This window comes from Diadema antillarum, unplaced genomic scaffold (assembly GCF_040938485.1).
Source record: "Diadema antillarum isolate AM-2024a unplaced genomic scaffold, OU_Dant_1.0 seq00000467_RagTag, whole genome shotgun sequence".
Lineage (NCBI taxonomy): Eukaryota > Metazoa > Echinodermata > Echinoidea > Diadematoida > Diadematidae > Diadema > Diadema antillarum.
Genome location: NW_027271437.1, coordinates 725,299 through 747,180, shown reverse-complemented (window position 1 = coordinate 747,180; position 21,882 = coordinate 725,299). Strand labels below are relative to the sequence as shown.

At 41.8% G+C, this 21,882-nt stretch overlaps 1 protein-coding gene across 1 annotated transcript; it reads left to right on the top strand.

Annotated features, from left to right (window-relative positions):
* The first annotated feature begins 7,452 nt into the window (after positions 1–7,452).
* On the top strand, positions 7,453–21,665 carry LOC139733285 (uncharacterized). The gene is made up of 7 exons (XM_071644119.1): positions 7,453–7,741; positions 10,060–11,076; positions 12,087–12,225; positions 12,834–12,998; positions 14,625–14,776; positions 17,615–17,721; positions 19,610–21,665. Exons 1-7 carry the CDS (start codon positions 7,618–7,620, stop codon positions 19,826–19,828), a joined length of 1,923 nt encoding a protein of 640 aa, XP_071500220.1. The 5' UTR covers positions 7,453–7,617; the 3' UTR covers positions 19,829–21,665.
* Positions 21,666–21,882: the final 217 nt, after the last annotated feature.

The window sequence follows — 21,882 nt, the reverse complement described above, 5'->3', positions numbered from 1 at the left end:
AATTATATTACAGTAGAATATTTCAACATGAATACTGCGGTTTGCATAAATAGTAACACGTAAAGCTATCAGAAGCACCGATGTGTATTTACCGGCACACAATCATGAAACGCATATATACCAAGCACAATCAAAGAGAGAGAGAGAGAGAGAGAGAGAGGGAGAGAGGGAGGGGGACCAAAAGGGAACACCAATGAACGCAATGAACATACCGTAATCACGTAAATAAATGAAGTTCGCCGTTTGTACAGCAGCCTTCTCCAAATCTCACATACTTGCATAAACAAATATCACATACTTACATGACCTGCATGAATGTTGGCACTCATCCATTAACACACTTCGTATCTATCCCGTGGCTGACTCATATTTTCTTGTTATGCATTTTATAGCTCTTTATTCTGTTTAGCACGAGCATGCATAATAATCGGTTTGCTTCCACGGACCGCCATCAAGACCAAGCTGTTGCAAAGAAAGCGATCTTCTGCTCTGTGCAACTGACTTTTTTCCCTTTATAGAATAGGGCCTACATGTGTTTTAAAATGTATTGATATGTGCTGATGTATGTATGATTATCGGTCGTATTTCAATTCAATGTTTTATTTCATTTTTCGACAGGAACATAAAAACATCACTTCTTTTTTGGTAACAGAAAATAAGGTGCGTAAAACTATGTATGAATGAATGAAAAGAATATACAATGATTGTAGCACCTTGCAATAATTACACATTATCATAAAACTCAAGTGATTTGAAGTAAGTAAACATTGTGGATAATTCGAAAAATGGAGGGACCCACTAAAAAGACAAAGCTTGTAGAATGTGAGCCCCTCAGAGAAAAACATCAGTTGAAAGCAAAGAGAAGGTCTCTTTGCTTTCAAATCGTTTATCAAGATATTCTTATACGCGTATATTCTTTGAAAAAAAGGTAAGAATAAGAAATAAATATCACAGTGAGGCATGTATACTTGTGACAAACAGTGAATGTGAAACGCATTTTTAATCCTTACCATAATGTCAATAAAACTTACCGACTAGTTTTCGTTTTTATTGTTGCTATCATTCACCAAGGTACTACTTTGACTGCTTGCCACCGTCTGTTTGCATACCCTCTCACCCACTTTAATCGTCACTCCCTTTTTCCCCCAGGCTGTCTACCTTTATAGTTTCATCATTTCTTTAGTTAGCATATTTCCAGCAACACTTTGAAGGAAGGTTCAGAATCGCCATTACATTATTAAGCACTTTAGACTACTGTCAGTACGTTGTTGATCTATAGTAAAGTGAACAAACTCGCATATCCAACAAATGGCAAGCGACTTTAACTTTGTGGGCTATACTGAATAATTTTTTAAAGGGAAACGATTACTTTTACGTGTTACTGCGCTACGAAAATAGGGTTAATATTGTGTTTGTCTGGACACTTTGAAAGAAACACCAGAACTTTGTTGCATCATTTTGTGCTTACATCGTCTGACTACTGTGGGAAGTTCCGTTTAATATACAGGGCACTCTAAGTCGTCACTGTTATCGACCATATTATATGGTGTGTGTTTTTTTGTTGCGCATTTGCGTTTTTTTTTGTTTTTTTTGCCAAGGCAGCCTAACCCCATTTCATGAACAAGTAGTTATGATAGAAGCTCTTGTCTGAATGCCAAGTGTCATAGTAACGACAAGAATTGAGCTTCCTCATTGGCTGTTGCTACAAAAAGTTGTTGTCCTTACAAGAAGTTGGTATCCTATACATCTTTGATGAAATGGGACCCTGGTCTGGCAGAGTCCTGGAGCGTTTATACATGTAAGTTTCGGCAAAGAGGACAATCTTTGTCCTTGCCTATACAGTACTCATTCCCTTTCTTTAACCCTATAAAGCCCAATGGGGGGGGGGGCACATTGTGCCCCCCCCCCACCAGATTTTCATTCGCCACTCCTTCGCCCCTAATCCAATTTTAACCAAATTTGGTGACCTTTTCCTAAAATCTTATTCCAAACATTTTGATATATAATTTAGCTATATTTGATATTGCTGGTTGCCATGGCAACCATAAACTGACAACCATGTCAGTCAGATTTTGCGTATTTTTCGGTTCCAATTCCAATTAACAATATTATAATATATGAAATGGGCGTTTCTTGGCTGAAATTTGCTGAAGAAGCAAAATGTGAAGTAATTATGGCCCTGAAATGTTTTTCCTATTATTTCCTCTGTTTTTCTGTGACAACGGCATAAACAATAGATATAATAGAGATACTTGAAAATAACAGTATTTTCCAAAGATCGCCATTCTATTTTGTGTCATTTTGATTCCTTCCCCGAAGTTATACCTCTAATATAATTTGTTTATCACATTATCAATCTGCAAACTTAAAATTCCAATATTATGGGAATATGAAATATGATAACTATGCATGTACCTATCCCAAACAATACATCACAGGTTTCATAATGTAGTTCTTTATTTTGTTGTGAATAGCGCCCCCATGTGGTGACCTTGAGAAATTTCAACCATAACAAATAATGAGCTTTGACTTGCACATAATTTGTGGCAAATATGAAAAATATTGGTCCATGATAAGACATATACAGTGTATACTGGGGATAAAAAAATTATACAGAAAAATCATGATTTTAGCATATTTCCTATGTATTTCTTTATATTTTGGTAAATAGCGCCCTCTAGGGTGACCTTGAAAAAAGTCAAGTATGCGGTCACGTAGAGTACGAGTTGCTCTACCCATGTGCCAAATATGACGATGAAACATCAAACAATAACAAAGTTATATTGGGGGCACAATGTGCCCCCCCCCCCCCCCCCCTTGGGCCTGGGAAGGGTCAAAATAGCTTGGGCTGTATAGGGTTAAACCCGACACTCTCCCTTGTATCGTTGGCTGACTCCTGATGAAGAAAATGTTTGTCTTGAGCCATGATCAATGCAGTATAGGTGGTAGTAATAGAATGAGTTCTCTCTATACTAGTACTTGCAGGAGTATACAATATGGAGAATACAATGATGACGTAGACGATGATGATAATGGAAAGAATAGTAATGATAAATAATGATATTCATGTATTCATTCTATCATTATCTTAAGGATATTTCTCACTGATAGGATTGTTATTGTTAATAATTACAAGTAATATCACCATCACGATTATCATCAGTAAAAGTGGTTACAGCAGTAATAGTGACATGTAGATGTAGGGGGCAGGGTGGTGTTGATGGTAATGAAAATAAATTTTCATGTAGTACAGCATTTGTGGAAGATGTGAGATAAAGACGGATCATTTATTCTATGACACTCTTGAACTCAATCTTTACCCCCTCACACTTCCTATAATTCAACTCGCATGAAAGATAGGATGTGCGAATATGATTTTTATTACTGTTGTCATTAACCTAGGTAGCTCTTCATGTTTGGCTTGATGACGTTGAATCTCATAAAATGATAGGTTGGATGTATAGATCCGGCGTAAACCTCGAATAATGTTCTGACTGTGTAAAGCAAAGTTCAGACCGTAGATCTGTAGATGTTCGGGGGAAACTTTCAAGTCTGTGAGATTGGACTCGCCAAAGCAGAGCCGTTTTACTTATATTCTCATGCTCTGCGTTTTCTTTGCTTATTTCCCAGACTTCCTAAGAGACATATACTTGGTTATTTTGCGTCACTTCATTATACGTGTTTTGTAAAAAGTGATTCTGCGACACAAACACAGATCAGATATTGCAACTGATTGGCAAATTGCCCCATATCAACGTACATAACAACTGCATTTTGAATAATTACGCAGTACCCGCTGCATGCTATCAGGATCAGAAACAACACTTGCTGTCGGGCGGAAGCTCGATCGTCGGTCTGGTGGAGATGACGTCTGTCCGAAGATCAGGAGGTCGTGGGTTCGAATCCTGCTACAGTGCTTATTTACGTCGATGTAGGACAATTTGTCGATTAGTTGCAATGAAAACATCTCGACGGAATTCATGAATTTGAATAAAGATCAGATATGCCAAACTTTAAGCAAATACGCGATGACACCAATGATGTTGCGTGTGATTCTGATTTAAAAACAAGCGTGATTTTATCGATAAGGCACAATTTTGAAAAGAATGATGTACATTTTATTCCAATCAATGATTTTCTCATTTTTAGATAGAGTCCCGTTTCCTGCGTGAAATTGTAAACTTATCCTACAGATTTTAAGTAAACAAAATATGAATATGTATTGGTATATATATACATCTGGTAAATTTATAGATTGTATCACCTACGAATTCCTCTTGAAAATTAATAATCGGGGACCCTTAGCAATGAGTTGTCATGATAGAGTGGCTGATATAATTGCTAAAAAATCTAGAAAATTACACCGAGTCAACATAGTACAACTGATTAAACCAACTTATTAAAACGAATACCTAGGCAGAGCAGCTCCTTTGATTGACTATATGTATCTAAACGTCGGTGCTTGTTAAATTTCAGCTGGAACCACATTAGCTGATGTGTCAGAACATTTACCTGTTTTGTTATGTTGTTGTTGTAGTTGTAGTAGTAGTTGTTGTTGTTGTTGTTGTTGTTGTTGTTGTTTAGGTATTACTTCTCTTCCCCCCCCCCCCCCAAAAAAAAGAAAAAAAAAAGAAAAAAGACTAACACCTCATACTCAGGGGGGGGGGGGGAAAGAAGTTCCGCGGATACTTAAACTACTCCCTAGTAGCATTAAAGACTGGCTTAGATTTTATCTCATAGGGAAGAATACGGCTGTACTGATGTAAATGATGCATACGATTCTTTTCTATTCATTTCATCTCACCTTTGTGATATTTATCCTTATCATATCTCCTTTATATCGCAAAAGAAAGAAAAAAAAAACATTGTGTACAAAAGCCATAGATAACATCTGCAATAGCAAAATCTATTTTTAACAAGTATGAATTGTATGAGCAGATACCAACTTCAGCTGGTAAATCCGTTATAGCAGCACCTTAAAGGGGCTGTACAGTTCTGGTTGAGGTGAAGATTTAGCTTTTAACGTTTTGCGAGATATTCAGAAACCACTCTATGAGATGTCAAAGAGCACGCAATTCTAAGGGGTATCAAAAGTGTATTTGATGAAAATCGGTTTTGAAATGGCTGGGATATCCAAAAACAAGGTGAAACAAAGATATCCTAATAAAAGGCGTGCCCTGTCGCCTTTAATCATGATCACTTTTGTGGATATCTCAGCCATTTGAACACCAATTTTCATCAAATAAACGTTGAATCCTTCTTAAAATTACATGCTCTTTCATATTTCACAAGAGGTTTCTCATCTCACTTAGGAATGTCATAAACTCAGAGCTACCAAGTCTCACGCATTCTGCGTGAGACTCAAGCATTTAGGGGCCATCTCACGATCTCACGCATGGCACCCATTTTTCTCACGCATGGGGCGAAGTCTGCAACTTGGGCCTATGATAATGAGCACAGCTCAAAAAATTAAAGTGATAGGTACAAATGAAGGTATATTTCCCTTTTGTCTTTCAAAATACTAGTAAGTAAAAAATAGTCACTTAAGTATGCACCTGATCGCACCATTAAGAGCTAAAAATTGAAAAAGCTCCCTACCGTGGGAGGCCACAGGGGGGAAAAACCCCTCCCACACCCTCGCTCGCGTGCACATTCGCATGCCGAGATGCCGAGGCATGAAAATCTCACTCATAAAATTTTGTTGAACTTGGCATCACTGTAAACTTGAATCAGCAAAGGTTCACAGAAAGCAAAGTCAAAGCATTATTTTTCATGGAGATAAGGATGTAAGGAAAACATGGAATCATAAATATTGAATAACATGGATGGTCGATCGTTTGTAGAGAAATTTCGGATTAATCAAAATGGCATTAGTAGGGATTTCACCTCGAGAACAAAATTAAGAGTTTAAATATTGTTTTTTCTTTTAAAACTGGAGAAGATTCAACTAAAAAATCAAAATCGTAAGAATCTGCCTCGAAATCGATCAAGATAAATGGAGTTAGGTAATCCCTATGATCGATTCAAATTATTCCACTACGTTCTGTTGTTGTTCTTTTAAAAGGTAGAGTGATTATAGATTGTGTTATCTTATATACTAGCCGAATGAGAAGTTATTTTGGTTGGTATAAATATTTGAGGTCAATATAAGAGTACGAAGTAAAATTATAAAATCATGAAGATATTAACATAATATAGATTGGACTCCTGTTATAAGGAAGTCTTCGAGACCAGCAGTTCCCTTTCGTTATATTGAAATTACGTTATAACCGAACAAATAAACAAGAGACAAAAACATAGAGCGGATAATGGTGCGTTGTAACTAGAATTTCCTTACAACCATGTTCGTTATAACGAGAGTTCACTGTATTCATTTTCATCAACTCTCCTATTATGATGCCTCCTTTAATTTCATTCGATATGATGTTTACGAAACGTATCTATAACTTATAACTTCATGTTGTCTGTGAAACGTTCACATCTCTGCTCAAGTAGTATATACATTATTACAATTACATTATTTTTTCATCCTGTTGTATACTTTAACGAAAATAATTTCGACGGCATCACTGACTTATCTAAGTCCGCTCTTCTTTTGGCTTTAGTGTCTTGATGAATAAGAACCGACTCCTTCTCCTCTTTCGCCTTGTCGAACATCGTCAAAAATCATTTTTTTTTTTAAAGTTCCCGGTGGAAGAAAAGAACAGTATGTCCTCCCCCCCCCTTCCAAAAAGGACTTTCATTGACAACTCTCAAAATAGCTGCGCTATCTAGATATTATTTTAGGATATGAAAGTATAATTTGTTACCTATACATCTTGCAAAAAAAGCAAAAACAAAAACATTCAATTTGGTGCAGCGGTCACAGAAAATTTGGATCTTTGCAAAGCATGTCATGGATCAGTTTCTTCCAGGTTTAGCCCTTGGATGCTCTTGGCATCCATATGAATGAAAATATTTTGCTCGCAACTGGCAAGACAACTACATGTAACAAATTAATTCAAATTATGTGCATTACATTATATTTATATGTGAATATACGAATATTTGAATATGTAAATATTTATTGTTCATGATCATCTTAAGGAAAAAAAGCACAAATAGAAAGAAAGAAAGAAAGAAAGAAAGAAAGAAAGCCAAAAAAAAAAAGGAAGAGCTTAATCCAGTCTTCCCTGAGTTAATAATTTAACATCCTTCAAAAAAAAAGTTATTTTCACTCAGAAATCTGCTTCCTTTAAGATGTAATAAATCATTCTTCTTGTTGTTTTAAAGAAAGAAAGAAGAGAGAGAGAAAAATGGGGCCCTATACAAATAATCTATTGTTTACTCGCAGAGTAAACAAATTGAACAATATAATCGCACAGTCAACATAGCACAGTCGCAAAGTCAGCAATTTCCACTCTTAACTTATAGGCTACTAGCTGTGACTTCAGAAAAGCGAGTGCTCAGCGAGCGTCGTGTGTCACTGAGGTGCGAATGTGGTGTTCAATGTATTACATGTAGTTGCTTTGTGATTCCCCGGGCCACCAAATAGAAACGATTTTGTACCTTGGTGAATTATCGATGCTTCCATCTAGAAATTAAAGAGGGCCTACTGCTGAAAGCATTGTATCAAATATGGCGCTCCTGAATCTTCACACGAAGTTGTCGCTGTTGTCGACAATCTGTCTGGTCGTGGCGGTGCTACTTGCCCGGGAAGCTAGTCTGGCGGAGTCTGTGAGAATTGCACGCATCATTTTCGGTGAGTTTCAGAGTACACGCGTGTATGTCCCCTAAATGCTAAATGTAACATCGGCTCTAAAGGCCTACATCTTATCCTTAAATGATTTATCAAATCCACCGTATATGTACGGTTTAACCTTCAATGGAATATCTACCCTCCGTTATCACATTTTAATCCTAAATGTAATATTTAGCATTTTAATAGTACCCCCCCCCCCCCATTGTAATATTCACACTAAATCTAATCCCCCAATCCCGTCCCCAGATATCCCAAAGATTTCACGGAATTCTTGTGGTCCTTTACATCTACTAGTCGGTATTGTGTTTCATTGATGCACCTAATGAAAAGATGAAACGACGTAGGCTATATATCTGCCTCAAAACAGATCACTGACCGACATTTCAGCCCCAATTTTGGCAAGTTGATTAATACCAACTGCATCCACAAAATCCCCTTAGAAGCTAGCAGGTCTTGTGTATTCTTTACTCTATCCCCCTGTCTCATTTTGTGTCATTGTTTTGAGACATAATATGTGGCACTTTTTACCCAGCACGTGCGGTCATATGTCGGGGTGGTCCTTACATTTACAGTTTTTGCAACCACCTTGCGTTTTTAAGCTGTTCCTCACCTCCTGTCCGTTCCTGCTCCGTCTTACCTCCGAACCTTGCTATCTGGGCGATTTTTGCTTGTACGGCTTGTGAACGTTCTGACTTTGATTTTCATGTTCTGGAGTCATTGCTTTGAAATCGTATTCTTCTGTCCTATGATGCAATACAACGGGGTGGGTGAGAGGTTATAGAGTGATAATATAGGTTGATATCTAAGCTGCGGATCTATGCAGTTGGGGGGGGGGGGGGCATTTCATGAAGCGTTTTGGTCGGATAGTTCTCTGACAAACTGTTACAAGCTACTGAAATCCTTGCATCTGATCGGTTGAGAGCAAATTTGTCCGACAACTTCGTCGGACAAAACATTTGTGTAGACGGTGGCCTGTCCTTGCATGGAGGGTTCGGATGCGGTTTAGGGTGAGCATGCACCTGTAGGTCCATGGGGTGAGCCACTGTTTCCGAGGGAGGTTGACCTCCTCTAGCTTTGCTGTCGGGTCAGTGATGGTGTTGCGTGTGACTTGAGTTGTGTTGGAGACAGAATCAGACCAGCATCTGCGCCATATACTTTTGGGGTCAAAGTGTTCCAGTGATGAAGGGACATCCAGACTGGCTGGAGTCTTATTGCGCATCTGCGATGCATCTGCTGCGGGGAACACTTTCTGAAGGGTCAGATCGGGTTCAAGTAATTATCGCTCGCGTGTCCCGGGGTTAATACACGCTTCAACAACCTGGTGACGAATCATTATTTCATCTTTCAGCTAGGTTCCCGAATGCACAGTGTTTGACCAGCTCCTCTACGGCGGTATAACATAATTGCAAACAGTCTCATCAGCCGTCTCCTTTCGTCATGTGATTCTATATCTCTCGGCGACCACTTAATGCAAGGGAACAAAATAGGCTTCAATCGTTGCTAACGTCATCTGATATGCGTTTCCAGTATCAGGGCGCAACTGCGAGGATGTCATTGTACCAGTGTTCATGAGGAGTAGAAAATTCTCTGTCCCTTTGCTCCCAAGCAATGTAACAGAAGCGCCTTTTTCCTCTCAGGCTAGAATGTATCGCCCCGTTAAGCCAGTAAAGTTTTCAAATTGCTCCTTCTATAATGGCCATGGAGTTGGTGGTTGACCGGGTTTTTGTAAGAAAAAAGGAGGATGGAGGCATCAAAGATAATTAATTGGTTGAGACAGGACCACCAAGGAACGAAATTCAACAGACATGAAGGGGACAGTTTCATCCTTGTCGGCAGAAATTATGTTGTACTATGAGGTCCATGAACAAAAAATATGGCGACTGACAAAATAAGGGAGGAACGGGACTGAACTGTGGTTGTCTTCGATGTTTATTACCGATTGTGTCATGAGTGGCATGTACCTATGTAATGAGCATACATTTTCTAAAGACGATTGTTGGAATGCCTTCGGAATACGGTGAGGCTGTTTGCATAATTACATGAAGAATTTACCAATAGCATGTAGCTGTATTGGACGTCAGAAAATATGATTCTAGTCGTCTAGACACAATTTGAATGCCTACACCCAATGTCCTTAGAATATATTGACACAAATAATGAGAACTCCTCGATTAGCAACTGTATTTCCTGTAGGCGTATGAGGGGTAGATCGATGAATCTTACAAGAAAATCGACTGAACTAATGAAACTGTTCATTTGACTGTTATTCCATCAGTATTTTGCTCTCTCTCTCTCTCTCTCTTTCTCGCTCTTTTCAGGGCTCATTGCTGTTGTGGCTTTCTGCCTGTCTCTGCTATTTTTGAGTCTCCTTGCTCTTGGCCCTGCGCCCAATGACGGGATAAAGTCCATCCTGCGTTGCTTCTTATCGTCCACGGTGGCGCTCTTGCAAGGGAAGATCGCCCTCTATCGTCTGGAGAAACACTGGAGGAATCCTCGCCGAGCCCAGGATCGCCTCCTCAGACACATTCTCCTTGAGAATGGCGACACGGAGTACGGCCGACGATACCGACTTCGAGACATCAAGGACAGAGAAGAGTTCAGGGCTCGCCATCCACTTACAACATACGAGCACTATCGTCCTTTCGTCGAACGGGAGATGAACGGAGAAAGAAATGTTATGACCCGGAAATTTCATTCCAGTTACGTCAGTACTTCCGGTACGACTGGTCGTAGCAAGATGATCCCTCAGACAGATAGACTCAAAATTATAATAGACTATCTCGATCTTCTTTACGCCATCGTTCGAATGAAATTTCCTCATACGGGCATAGTTCAAAAGCAACTTTTTGTCTACATAGCCCCTGTAGTTTCTAGAACTAAAAATGGCGGGCTTGTCGAGAGTGCCCTGACTATAGGAGATGACACAAGGTTGTATTACACCACACCTCCGGCTGGTTTTCGCATCAATTCCTACGAGGTTGCGAATTACATCCATCTCCTTTTTGCCCTGCGTGACAGGAATATCGGCTCTATATGCGTCTTCTTTCTGAGCACGCTCGAGAGCATGATGAAACAACTCGAACAGTGGTGGGAAGACATCGTCCACGATATCGAGTACGGAACCATCAGTGAGCGACTCGATCTCCCAGACGACGTACGTTCGGCACTGACAAGTGAACTTCGAGACGGCGACCGGCAAAGGGCGCTGGAATTACGTCAACATTTTGTGGTCGGACTGGACAACATTTTTCCAAGGGTTTGGCCAAAGCTGAGAGTCATCTTGTCCGTGGACAGCACTGGAATCTGGCCCCAAATAAGAGAGAAATACGCAAGAGGTACGGGGTTCTTCAGCACACACACACACACTCACATTCTGTAACGCCAGATCAAAAATATCTTTGTGTATTGCGCAATGCGCGCACACAATTTATTCTACGCTGCTTTCCTATAAAGCATCATACAACACCTTCATATATCCTTGTCATTATTGATTAGTAGTTTGATACTGATTATTTTGCCCAATTTTACTGTTACGTCATCATTTGTGTAATTGTGGATCCACTGGATCCATGGATTTATTTCAGTTGAGTCACAATCCCCGACACGATATTGCAGTGTGTGACATATCGTAGAATCAAAGCATTGTGTTACTAGACCTAAGGGAATCTTGAGAAACGAAGTTTTTTTCAGTCGTTGTAAAATGCCCATCGTTATTTTTTTTTATCCTAGTCAGTATTTCTAAGTCCTTTTGACAGTAAAATCCCTAAGAGCTTTTTATATCGTTGACATGTATAAGAAACAGCAAAGGATCAGGGATCTATTCCTGACGAATGCCGCACACAATAATAGATTTCTGGGATGTGAAGAAGATTTGAATATCACATAATACCTTCTGCTGGATAAGTAATCAATATCCATGAAAATTTAAAACCGCTTACGTTATATCTTTTCAACATGTAGTCAAAATGAATAATGACCTATTGTGGCAATCGATTCCAAAAGATCCATATATTCCAATAACATCTTCATTAATTGCAAATAATTCAGTAATTTTATCTAATAATTATTGCCAGGTCGGTGGAATATCCCTTCTTAAAAAAAAGATATGAGTTGATCATTCATAACTATGTAAACTGAAAAATTTATAAAAGTGACCAAAATTTAAGAATAATTCGTCAAGGGTATCTCGAGAGATATTAATGGAGTGGTTACACTTAGTCACTGGATTTAAGCACTGGACGGAATATCTTGTTGAAAAGCCGAAAGCACTGTCGCCTATTTCACATGTCACAGTGCTCCCTGGGTTTGTAGCTTGAAATAAACTCTATATACATATTACCTCCAGGTATCACCTTGGTTTCCAGTGGCTACGGATGTTCAGAGGGGCTGGTAATGGGGATCTCCATTTGGGCGTGGGACGAACAACAGGATTTGCTCTTTTTTCCTACTATAAACTTTTTCGAGTTTATCAGGCTGCAGAACACGTAAGTTTGTATCACCTGCTGCTCTATGAGTACATCGCATGTGGCAGTTTATCAAACAGTATGAGCTTTGCTAACATCGAGTTAAAGTTAGTTAAAGTAGAGAAAGTCTGGCTGCGGGCTGCTGTAATATTTCGCCGATTATGACATTTCACTGCCGAAAGATGTTATCAGAAATCACTGTAATTACTTCATAGTAATCAGGTGCAAAAACTACAGAATGACAATGCGACGAATTAAAGTGACGAGAACACATTAACAAGCGAAGGGATAATTGGAATATCATTGTAGTGATGGATGGCAATAGGATAGAATCTGGGTACGTTTGTTGATGTAATGCGTAAAATACTTCCCCTGTTCACGTACATGCCTTTATTTTTCATCGAGAAGAAAAAATCCTGTATTGATTTCCTCGAGAAATGATAATTGAAACTAAACTGACATCAATTATATGTTGATTGGCTGATTGAGGCTTCACGATTGCGATGCTTCATTTAGAATTGAAGAGATGAAAACTGAATGTCTACAGAAGCTTAGATGAGGATTTTAGTTTCGTGGAAAATGACTACGTATGATTGTGTTATGTGCTGTTTTTCTTCTACTTAAATCAGTCATGAGAGTCAGCCTGAAACGCTGTTCCTCGACGAGCTCGAGATTGGCCAGGAGTACGAGGTCGTGATCACCCAGGCCTGTGGACTCTATCGATACAGACTGGGAGACATCATTCGAGTCACTGGTTTCCATGACAACTGTCCTTCATTTCAGTTCTTGTACCGGTGAGTGCAAATATTTATGTAGCCTTTGTCACTGTGTGACATGCGCGACGCGTCGCACATTTCAAGCCGTCACGACGGTTTGCAAGATCGAAATCTTTTACCTTCAACTGTTTTACCACTTGCACATAAAACAGAACGCACTAAACAGTCATCCTATAAACATGATCCATCAAGGCCGTGATTTTCCAGCAAGCAGGAGAATTTTCCGCGGGTTGACAATGATGCTTGCGAGTTTTGCACTTGTTTCTTACCACTAGACGCGTGCTACTTACTTCTACTTGCGTGTATTCCGTGTGACCTGCGTGAGAGCTTTGAAACCGATCCGTTTTCTGTTAGGAGCGACTTATAGATACTGAGAAGTACCTGCGTTGGAGTTGCCGGGGAGGTGCTGCCGGTAAGAGTTTCCTACTGGTGTTCTGCGTGTACCTCTGCGAGCGAACTCCAACGACTCACTAGGAACACAGAACAAGTTTTGAGCATGCTCAAAGCCTTTTCACACCGTATCTGGGAAGTTTTGCGGCTTGACTTGCGGGGGAAACATATTTATTTGCTACCCGGAGCTCTCCGCACCTGACAGTACCTAGTGCGTATCTTGCTTGTAGTTGCCCGGAGATGCACACGCAAGTCCGAATTAACCGCAGCCCAGTTTTGAGCATGACCAAACTTTTTCCGGGTGAGTCGCGGGGATGGCGGAGAGGTCCACGCAGAACGCCAGTAGGAGGTCCTAGCAGCATCACTTCGCAGACAACTCCCACGCATCCACATTGTACTTCGCAGTCCCCGTATGCAGCCAATATAATGACATTCTGTGGGACTTTTGCCATTCCTTCAGAGGAATTCCTTCACTGAGTTGTCAGCCCTAACGCACCTGGCACACAGGTCACACAGTATACCCGCAAGTAGATTTAAGAAGAACGCGTCCAGCAAGTAAGACACATGCACCGACTCGCCAAAATCCTTGTCTGCCATCAGAAATTGGCCGGTGTGCTGAAAAATCCCTACACGCAACAAGCCCGCGTAGCTTGCCCGGAAAGGTGTGACAGGGCCTAAACATGGTTGCCGGTTAAAAGATTTGCGTGCGCACCTCGGGCGACTACGGGTGAGATACGTACCAGGTGCTGTCATCTGCGGGTCATCTGCGGGGACCTCCGGGTAGAAAAAATTGTTCTTCGCAAGTCGCACGCAAGGCTTGCCCGGAAAGGTGTGATACTGCCTCATGTGCATTCTCGACACAAGCGGTTACGTGGAAGCTTTGATTTCAGCTTTGCGATATATTTCATGGTTAAATCAAAGTTGTTGATGGAATTGTTTGTCTGCTTGTTTGTTTTTCTTAGGTTTAATTCAGTGTTTTTTGTGCTAGTGTGAGCTTGTCTGTGATCTTTATCGTGTTTTCATTTAATAGCACATTCTGGCAAATTACAATCGTATAAGATGAGTCTTGTAAATATGAATTCGGGACATGCTCATGATTACAGTATATAGTGCCGAGAAAATTTGATTATCTGCGACGTACATCTACAGCCAAGGAACAAATACAGTAGCTTTAACCAGAGCTATGACCGTGATGTACCATTCTCATATCGACTTGACCCTTTCTCTGTTACTTTCACTTTGTGCCATTTTCAGTCTTGGCCTGATGTTGAATTTACGATACGAGAAGATAGACCAAGGCGTCGCACTCCAGGCAATTCAGGCCGCCGTGAAGCGCTGGCCGGACCGGGTCAAACTGACTGAGTTTGCTGCCGCCGAAAGTACCTTGCTTTCAGAAACATGCACTGGTGAGTATGCAAAGAATACACCAAGTTGCACTAAAACTGATTTATAGGGATATTGTATGCCCTAATGAGTCGAATCAGTTGGTGATAACTGTAGAATGCTATTGATAAACCATTTAAAATTGAGAGCTGCATTTAAGCGTGGGTCAAGGCGACTAAACTCCGATTAATGATAAATCGTGACTGGATTGTGACGAGTCCTGTATCGAACGCACTGCATGGAAAAAGGCACCTTAATTCAGTTTTCTGCTCCTCCCTTTCTGATCCCCTCCCCTCTCCCCTTCTTTCTCCTTATTTCCCCTCCCGGCGCTCCTTCCCCTTTCCCACTCTCCATTCCACTCCCCTCTCCCTTTACCCATCCATTCCCTCTTTTCTCTTTTCTCACCTCCCCTTCTATCCTTCTCCTTCTCTTTCCTTTCCTTTCTGTCATCCTCTATTTCTTTTTCCATTTCCCTTTCTTATCCTCTCCCTTCCCCTGTCTTTCCCCCTCCACTCTCCCCTCCCTTTCACCTCCTTTCCAACTCCATTTCTCCCTTCCCTTTACCATCTTCATTTACCCTGCCTTCCACCTCCCCATTCCTCACACCCTTTGCCATAGGACATAACTCATATTTTTAAAGCATATCAGTAACCAGTGGTTTAGTTTCTTTCTTTGCTATGGAATCTTTGGAAATACTGGACTTACTGGTTCAGTGACCTTAAATTAACATAGCAGATGAATGATTTTCATCGTGCTTCAAGATTCTTCTGTTGTATATTGCAAAACAAATCGGAGGGGGTCATGCTTGCCTCATAGGTTTATATCCAAGCTGCTGATCCAGTTCAGTTGAGCATCATTTAGTTTGCCAAGTTCTGTAATGCCTCCTGGAAACTTTTAAGGGTGGCAGTCCTCCACGATATGACGCAGGGTTTGGTCGGGATGGCGGCATTCACACGTCGGAGAGTTATCTGTTGTTAACTTGGAGGGTTCGCTGATGCGGTGTAGCAGGGTAAGCAACTGTTTCCGAAGAAGGTTAAAACCTTTTGGTTCTGTTGTCGGGTTAGTGATAGCGTTGCAGCTATAAGTTGGATTGGAGACGGCATCAGACCAGCATAAGTTTTGAAGTCGAGGTTTTCCCGTGACGGAAGGGACATCCACAATAGTTTTAGGGATTTCCAAGATTTCATACGCATTGACGGGAGGTCGTTCAGGTACTGTGGATTACAAGGTCAGTTTCTAACTGCATTGATGTCACTGGTAAAACTTGCCATCCTTTCCTTCTGGCGTAGGGAGGTGGAATTATATATGCCAAAGGAGATAGCCAGTGAAGGGCGGGCACTTGAGTGTGCCTAAGACTACCTGTATGAATGAGTTCAGGACCGTCGTATCAACACGTTTCATGTGGCAGCTGTTGACACATGATGATGAGCAGTACTCTGCAGTCGAGTAGATGATGGTTATGGTAGCAGTAGGCCTATGAGAAGTAGGGTCTACTTGCTTTTCAATTCCAATTGTTGCTTGTGAATTTCGAGATGATGTAACGCCGCGGTTTCAATCTGTCTGCAACTCTCTTCAGTATGTAAGAGTGCGGTCTAACGTACCCCCAAGGCACTATCCTCGTTCTTGACAGGCATTATACCACCCACATAATTATGAAAAGGAACGGAGCCAACATAGAATCCAGGGGAAGTCCTAACATAGCTCGTCTGGACACCCATACTGATCTTGAATCTGCGATTTAATTGCTGACGATTACAGACAAGCAGCGCAAATTTGTCTGGCAATTAAGGATCATGGACATTTTCGCAGAAGCAGACCATGCAAGATCCCTTTTTTTTTGAAGCCTTGTTGGATGCCGGCTTTGATGCTACTGATTATGCCTGTGACTTGGTCAGCACAACTCTTGCCTGGTCTAAAACCTTTCTGTTCCTTCGGCAGGATTGGCTCGTCCAAAGGAGAGTGATTGACAAGGAGGAGTCGTTCAGAAAGTTGTACACAACGGCGAGATAGGTCTGTAGCTGGCAGGGTCTTGCTTGGCGTCATGAAGAAGGAAGCGGTCATTGATAGGCGCCCAATCATCCAGAACTACGCCGTTGTTGTCGTTGGCAGAATAGCCCTGAGAAGAGTGGTGACTGTTGAAATCTCCTGCGTATACCTCTGGGTGTAAGAAAATTGGCAGCACTGGGACAGGTCATGTGCCCCCCCCCCCCCCCTCCCGTGACGTTGATGTCACCAACCTGACAGATGCGACAAGTACATCAAGAAAGCTAGACTCCTGGGGACAGAAAATCTTCCAGACAATGCCTAAAGTATAGGTAGCAATGTCATATTTTTCATGGCTAACACACGCAATAAGCTTGAAACCAACAATGTGTCTGCGATATGCGTCTCTTGGAGGTCGGAGAACATCAACATCAAGATCTTTGACAATTCGAGAAATATTGACATTCTTTGTAGAGAAATCCTCCACATTCTGCCGGAGGATAATGTAGGGATTTCCTGACATTACGGGTGTGTTGGCCCTGAGAAGGGCCGCTTGAGTTGATGGTCACAGTCGCCATGGCAAGGGTGACGTAAGAAAGTAAAATCTAAGTTGTATACTTAGTATGCTTTCTACAGAGAAGAGTACAAAGTTGTATTGCATCGTGTAAGTTGCATCAGCAAACAACAGGGTGGACCACGAGAAGGTTGAAGTCTCCCATTCCGCTTCAAGATGGGATTAATGGAATGGGAACGATGTCATTTCCTTTTTTTCTTTGTCCATAAGACATTTAGAAAGCGAGCGTCTCTAGGATGTCGTTTGCCGATACAATGCTTTATATTTTCTGGTTTTTAACTTACTCCTTTTTTCCCTCATCCAGCCTTCGAGAGGAACGAAATTATGCCATACTACTTGCTCTTCGTAGAGTTGGAGTTCACATCTGGAAACGAGTCATGTGAAGAGATCACACAAGAACACAAGGCACTGGTAAATGTCCGCTTAACGTCTTTCTATTATCGACTTTTGTTCCCCTTTTTATAATCAAAGTCAAAATTTCGTCAGTCGCACACCATACCCTAACTTAGTACAAGAGTGGAACTTTCCCCTTTTATACAGTGCTCTCCCATTATAACGAACATGGTTATAACGAAATTCCGGTTGCAATGAAGTGAAAATTCAGGCCGCAAAGTATCTGTGTTGGAGTTGCCTGGGAGGTGCTTCCGGTAGGGGTCTCCTACTGGTGTTCTGCGTCCACCTCTGCGGGCGAGCCCCCGCAACTCACTCAGAACAAGTTTTAAGCATGCTCAAAGGCTTGTCATCTGTATCTGGGGTAGTTTTGCGGGTTGACTAATACTGGGAAACAAATTTGCTACCCGGAGCTCCCCGCAGTTGATAAGCACCTGGCAGTACCTAGGCGCGTATAAATCATCTCGCCCGTAGTTGCCCGGAGGTGCTCATGCAAGTCCGATATACCCGCAGCCAAGTTTTGAGCATGACCAAATTATTTTTTCCGGGTGATTGCCCGCAGAGGTCCACGCAGAACGCCAGTAGAAGACCCTAATAGCGGCAGCACCTCGCAGGCAACTCCCACGCAGGTACTTCGCAGTCCCCTTATGCAGCCAAGATAATGACATTCTGTGGGACTTCTGCCATTCCTACAGAGGAATTCCTTCACTGAGTTGTCAGCCCCCACGCGCCTGGCACGCAGGTCACACAGAATACTGAATACATGCATTCAGTTTTTACTTGGTTGTTCATTCATTTGAGGCCGTGTCACTCCTTTCCGGGCAAGCCTTGCGTGCGACTTGCAAAGAACAATTTTTACTACCCGGAAGTCCTCGTAGATGAGCCGCACATGACAGTACCTACCACGTATCTCACCCGTAGTCACCAGGAGGTGTGCACGCAAATCATTTCACCTGCAACCAACCTTAGGCCCTGTCACACCTTTCCGGGCAAGCTACGCAGGCTTGTTGCGTGTAGGGATTTTCCAGCATAACGGACAATTTCTGAGGGCGAACAAGGATTTGGGCGAGTCAGTGCATGTGTCTTACTTGCTGGACGCGTTCTACTTAAATTCTACTTGCGGGTATACAGTGATACCTTTGTACCAGTCGCATGGGGGCTGACAACTCAGTGAAGGAATTCCTCTGAAGGAATGGCAAAAGTACCACGGAATGTCATTATCTTGGCTGCATTTGGGGACTGCGAAGTACCTGCGTGGGAGTTGCCTGCGAAGTGAAGCCGCTAAGGGCCTCCTACTGGCGTTCTGCGTGGACCTCTCCGGGCATCCCCGCGACTCACCCGGAAAAAATTTTGGTCATGCTCAAAAACTTGGCTGAGCACCTCCGGGCAACTACAGGCGAGATACGCGCTAGGTACTGTCAGGTGCGGAGCAACTGCGGAGAGCTCCGGGTAGCAAATTTGTTTCCCCGCAAGTCAAACCGCAAAACTTCCCCGGATACGGTATGACAAGGCCTTGAGCATGCGCAAAACTTGTTCCGAGTGAGTCGTGGGGGTTCGTGAGGTACTCGTCGCAGAACACCAGTAGGAGACCCTTGCCGGCAGCACCTCGCAGGCAACTCCAACGCAAGTACTTCTCAGTACCCATAAGTCGCTCGTAACAGAAAACGGATTGGTTTCAAAGCTCTCACGCAAGTCACACTGAATGCACGCAAGTACAAGCTAAGTAGTACGCGTCTAGTAGGTAAGAAACAAGTGCGAAACTTGCAAACATTCTTGTTCGCCCTCGGAAAATCTTCTGCGTGCTGGAAACTACCTCCTCGCCACAAGTCCGCGTAGCTTGCCCGGAAACGTGTGACACGGCCTTTACAGTTTTATTGGTCTATTCATGTACTGTTTCTTTTACCATCAGCTTGATCGGGAACTGCGCGACCGCAATAGCGACTACGACCGGCTGCGCCGGGAAGGTGCCATTGCGCCCCCTCGAGTTCACATCGTGAAACCTGGAGCGTTCGAGGCACTGAAGGCTCACATTCTGGCCAACACCAGCACAACCGCTAACCAGTACAAAGTACCGCGCAAATTGCGGACCGAAAGCCTGGTCGAGTTTTTACTTCATCAAGTCATGTAATTGTATGGACCACAAGATGGCTCAGATGAATTATGTACCAGCACCTCTCTTATTCTGATGACGATAATATAATAGTAATACGCACCAAATGGGTAGCTGTGACATGGATGGATAACTATGATTATGTTCCCATTAATTAAAGCTCTGTGGACATCAAGAGGTGAATTTTTGTGGTATACAGTATTGTAAGTCGTGTGCATATTTTGGATAGTGATGATGCTGATACTGATACTAATGAATACCACTACTATACCATAAACAGATAACACGCCTTTGTGTGCACATTAACATGATATCTTTTAATTGATAACAAAATCGTATGTGCAGTCAAGTGCATTATTTATTAGAGTGCACTGGCACGCAATCCTTTGAAGAGAAACTATGCTTTGCTTCCCACGAGATATGGTAGCTCAAAGCAAGGAGCTTCAAAGCAGGTTCTGATAATCATCCGCTCATGCGGAATCAAACAGAAGCTTTTCAAAACATTTCAAGAGGCATTCCGTCCTTTTGAATTGAAGGTTGACAACAATAAGTCTAATGTGAAAAGCAATTCAAAGGCCGACAACAATATACCCTCACATTTCTCGACATCCCAGCATTTTGATAAACACATTCCATATTTTCTCATGATGGAGAAGGTAAAAAGGGGGATATAAAAATAGATCCAGCATTTCAAGAATGATTGTAATATCTGCCTTGACAACACACTGGAGCTGCATGATTCCATGTGAAATTAATTATAAATATATATATATATATATTCTATTTTTCCTATATGAGCATAAAGTTTAAAATGTGGAATATGCTGAAAATTATGGGTGCACGTCACGAGACCGACACCCACGAGTCATACAGCTCAAAAGCCATACAGCCCACGAGTTATGCAGCTCACGATTCATACAGCCCATCAGTTCGACACTAAGCTAACAAGGTCCACGAGACCGACACATTAAACCCCGTGCTGTATATATCGAACTCGTGGGCTGTTTTCTCCTAGTGTCGAACTCGTGGGCTTTATTTGTCTATTGTCGAACTCGTGAGCTGTATGACTCATGGACCTTATTTCATTGTCGAACTCGTGGGCTGTATGACTCGTGGATATCGGGCTAGTGGGAAGACCACAAAATTATCATGTTCTTAACTTGTCTGCTGAGAATAACGAGGGGGGTAAGTTGCCTCAAGCACTGAGTGGCAACTTAACGCTCTTATCATTCTCACCTGACGAACTGTAAACCTCTTGTAGCATACATTTTGACTGGAGAGACTTTAGATATAAATTGAGCGTAAAATGTTTATTTAATTGGATTTGTCTGTTTTCTGATTTGCTTTGATTTGCATGAGGCTAATTTCAGTACTAGCGAATAAAATGTTTGGGTAAGAGGCTACTGTTTGTATCTTTATCTATTTGAATTCAATTGTACGCTACTACACAATCGAAGGGGCGTGCCTAACAGGTTAGGCTACTCAATGCAATCATGTACAATGTCATTACAAATATATGTCTTCTAATCTAAAGTAATTACTTTCGTATTCCTAGACAGAACACAACTGTTTCATAACTTCATGCCTTTATTAAATCACGATTACACAGTAAGCGTTGTTTTTTTTTCATGTTGATCTTGGTTTGAATAGAAACAGGGAAAAATGTTGTTTGTCAGCTGCTAATAGAGAAGTTGTGCTTAGCTCTCGCTGGTTTGTTTCCCAAGCTGTTGGGGGCGGGCAATGATGCTGGGGGCCATCATTTCACGCCGTCGCTGCGTTTTAAAAGTGGGTGAGGGGCAGTATAAATTTTTGGTACCACTTCCGGGTTTCGATCATTAGCTGAAATATTTGACACGCCCCGCAACAAAAAGAAAAAAAATAGAAAGCCCTTCAGCGTAAGCTTTTTATTTCATTTATTTTTTTATTTATTCTTTTTTGTGGGGGGTTCATTAGCTGACCCCCCCCCCCCCCCAAAAAAAAAAAAAAAAAAAAAACTGGTGCAACTTCCTTGATAGAGAAAATGAGGGCCCCAAAATGGTTTGACCGTGTGTATTTCTATGTTTTATGCCCCC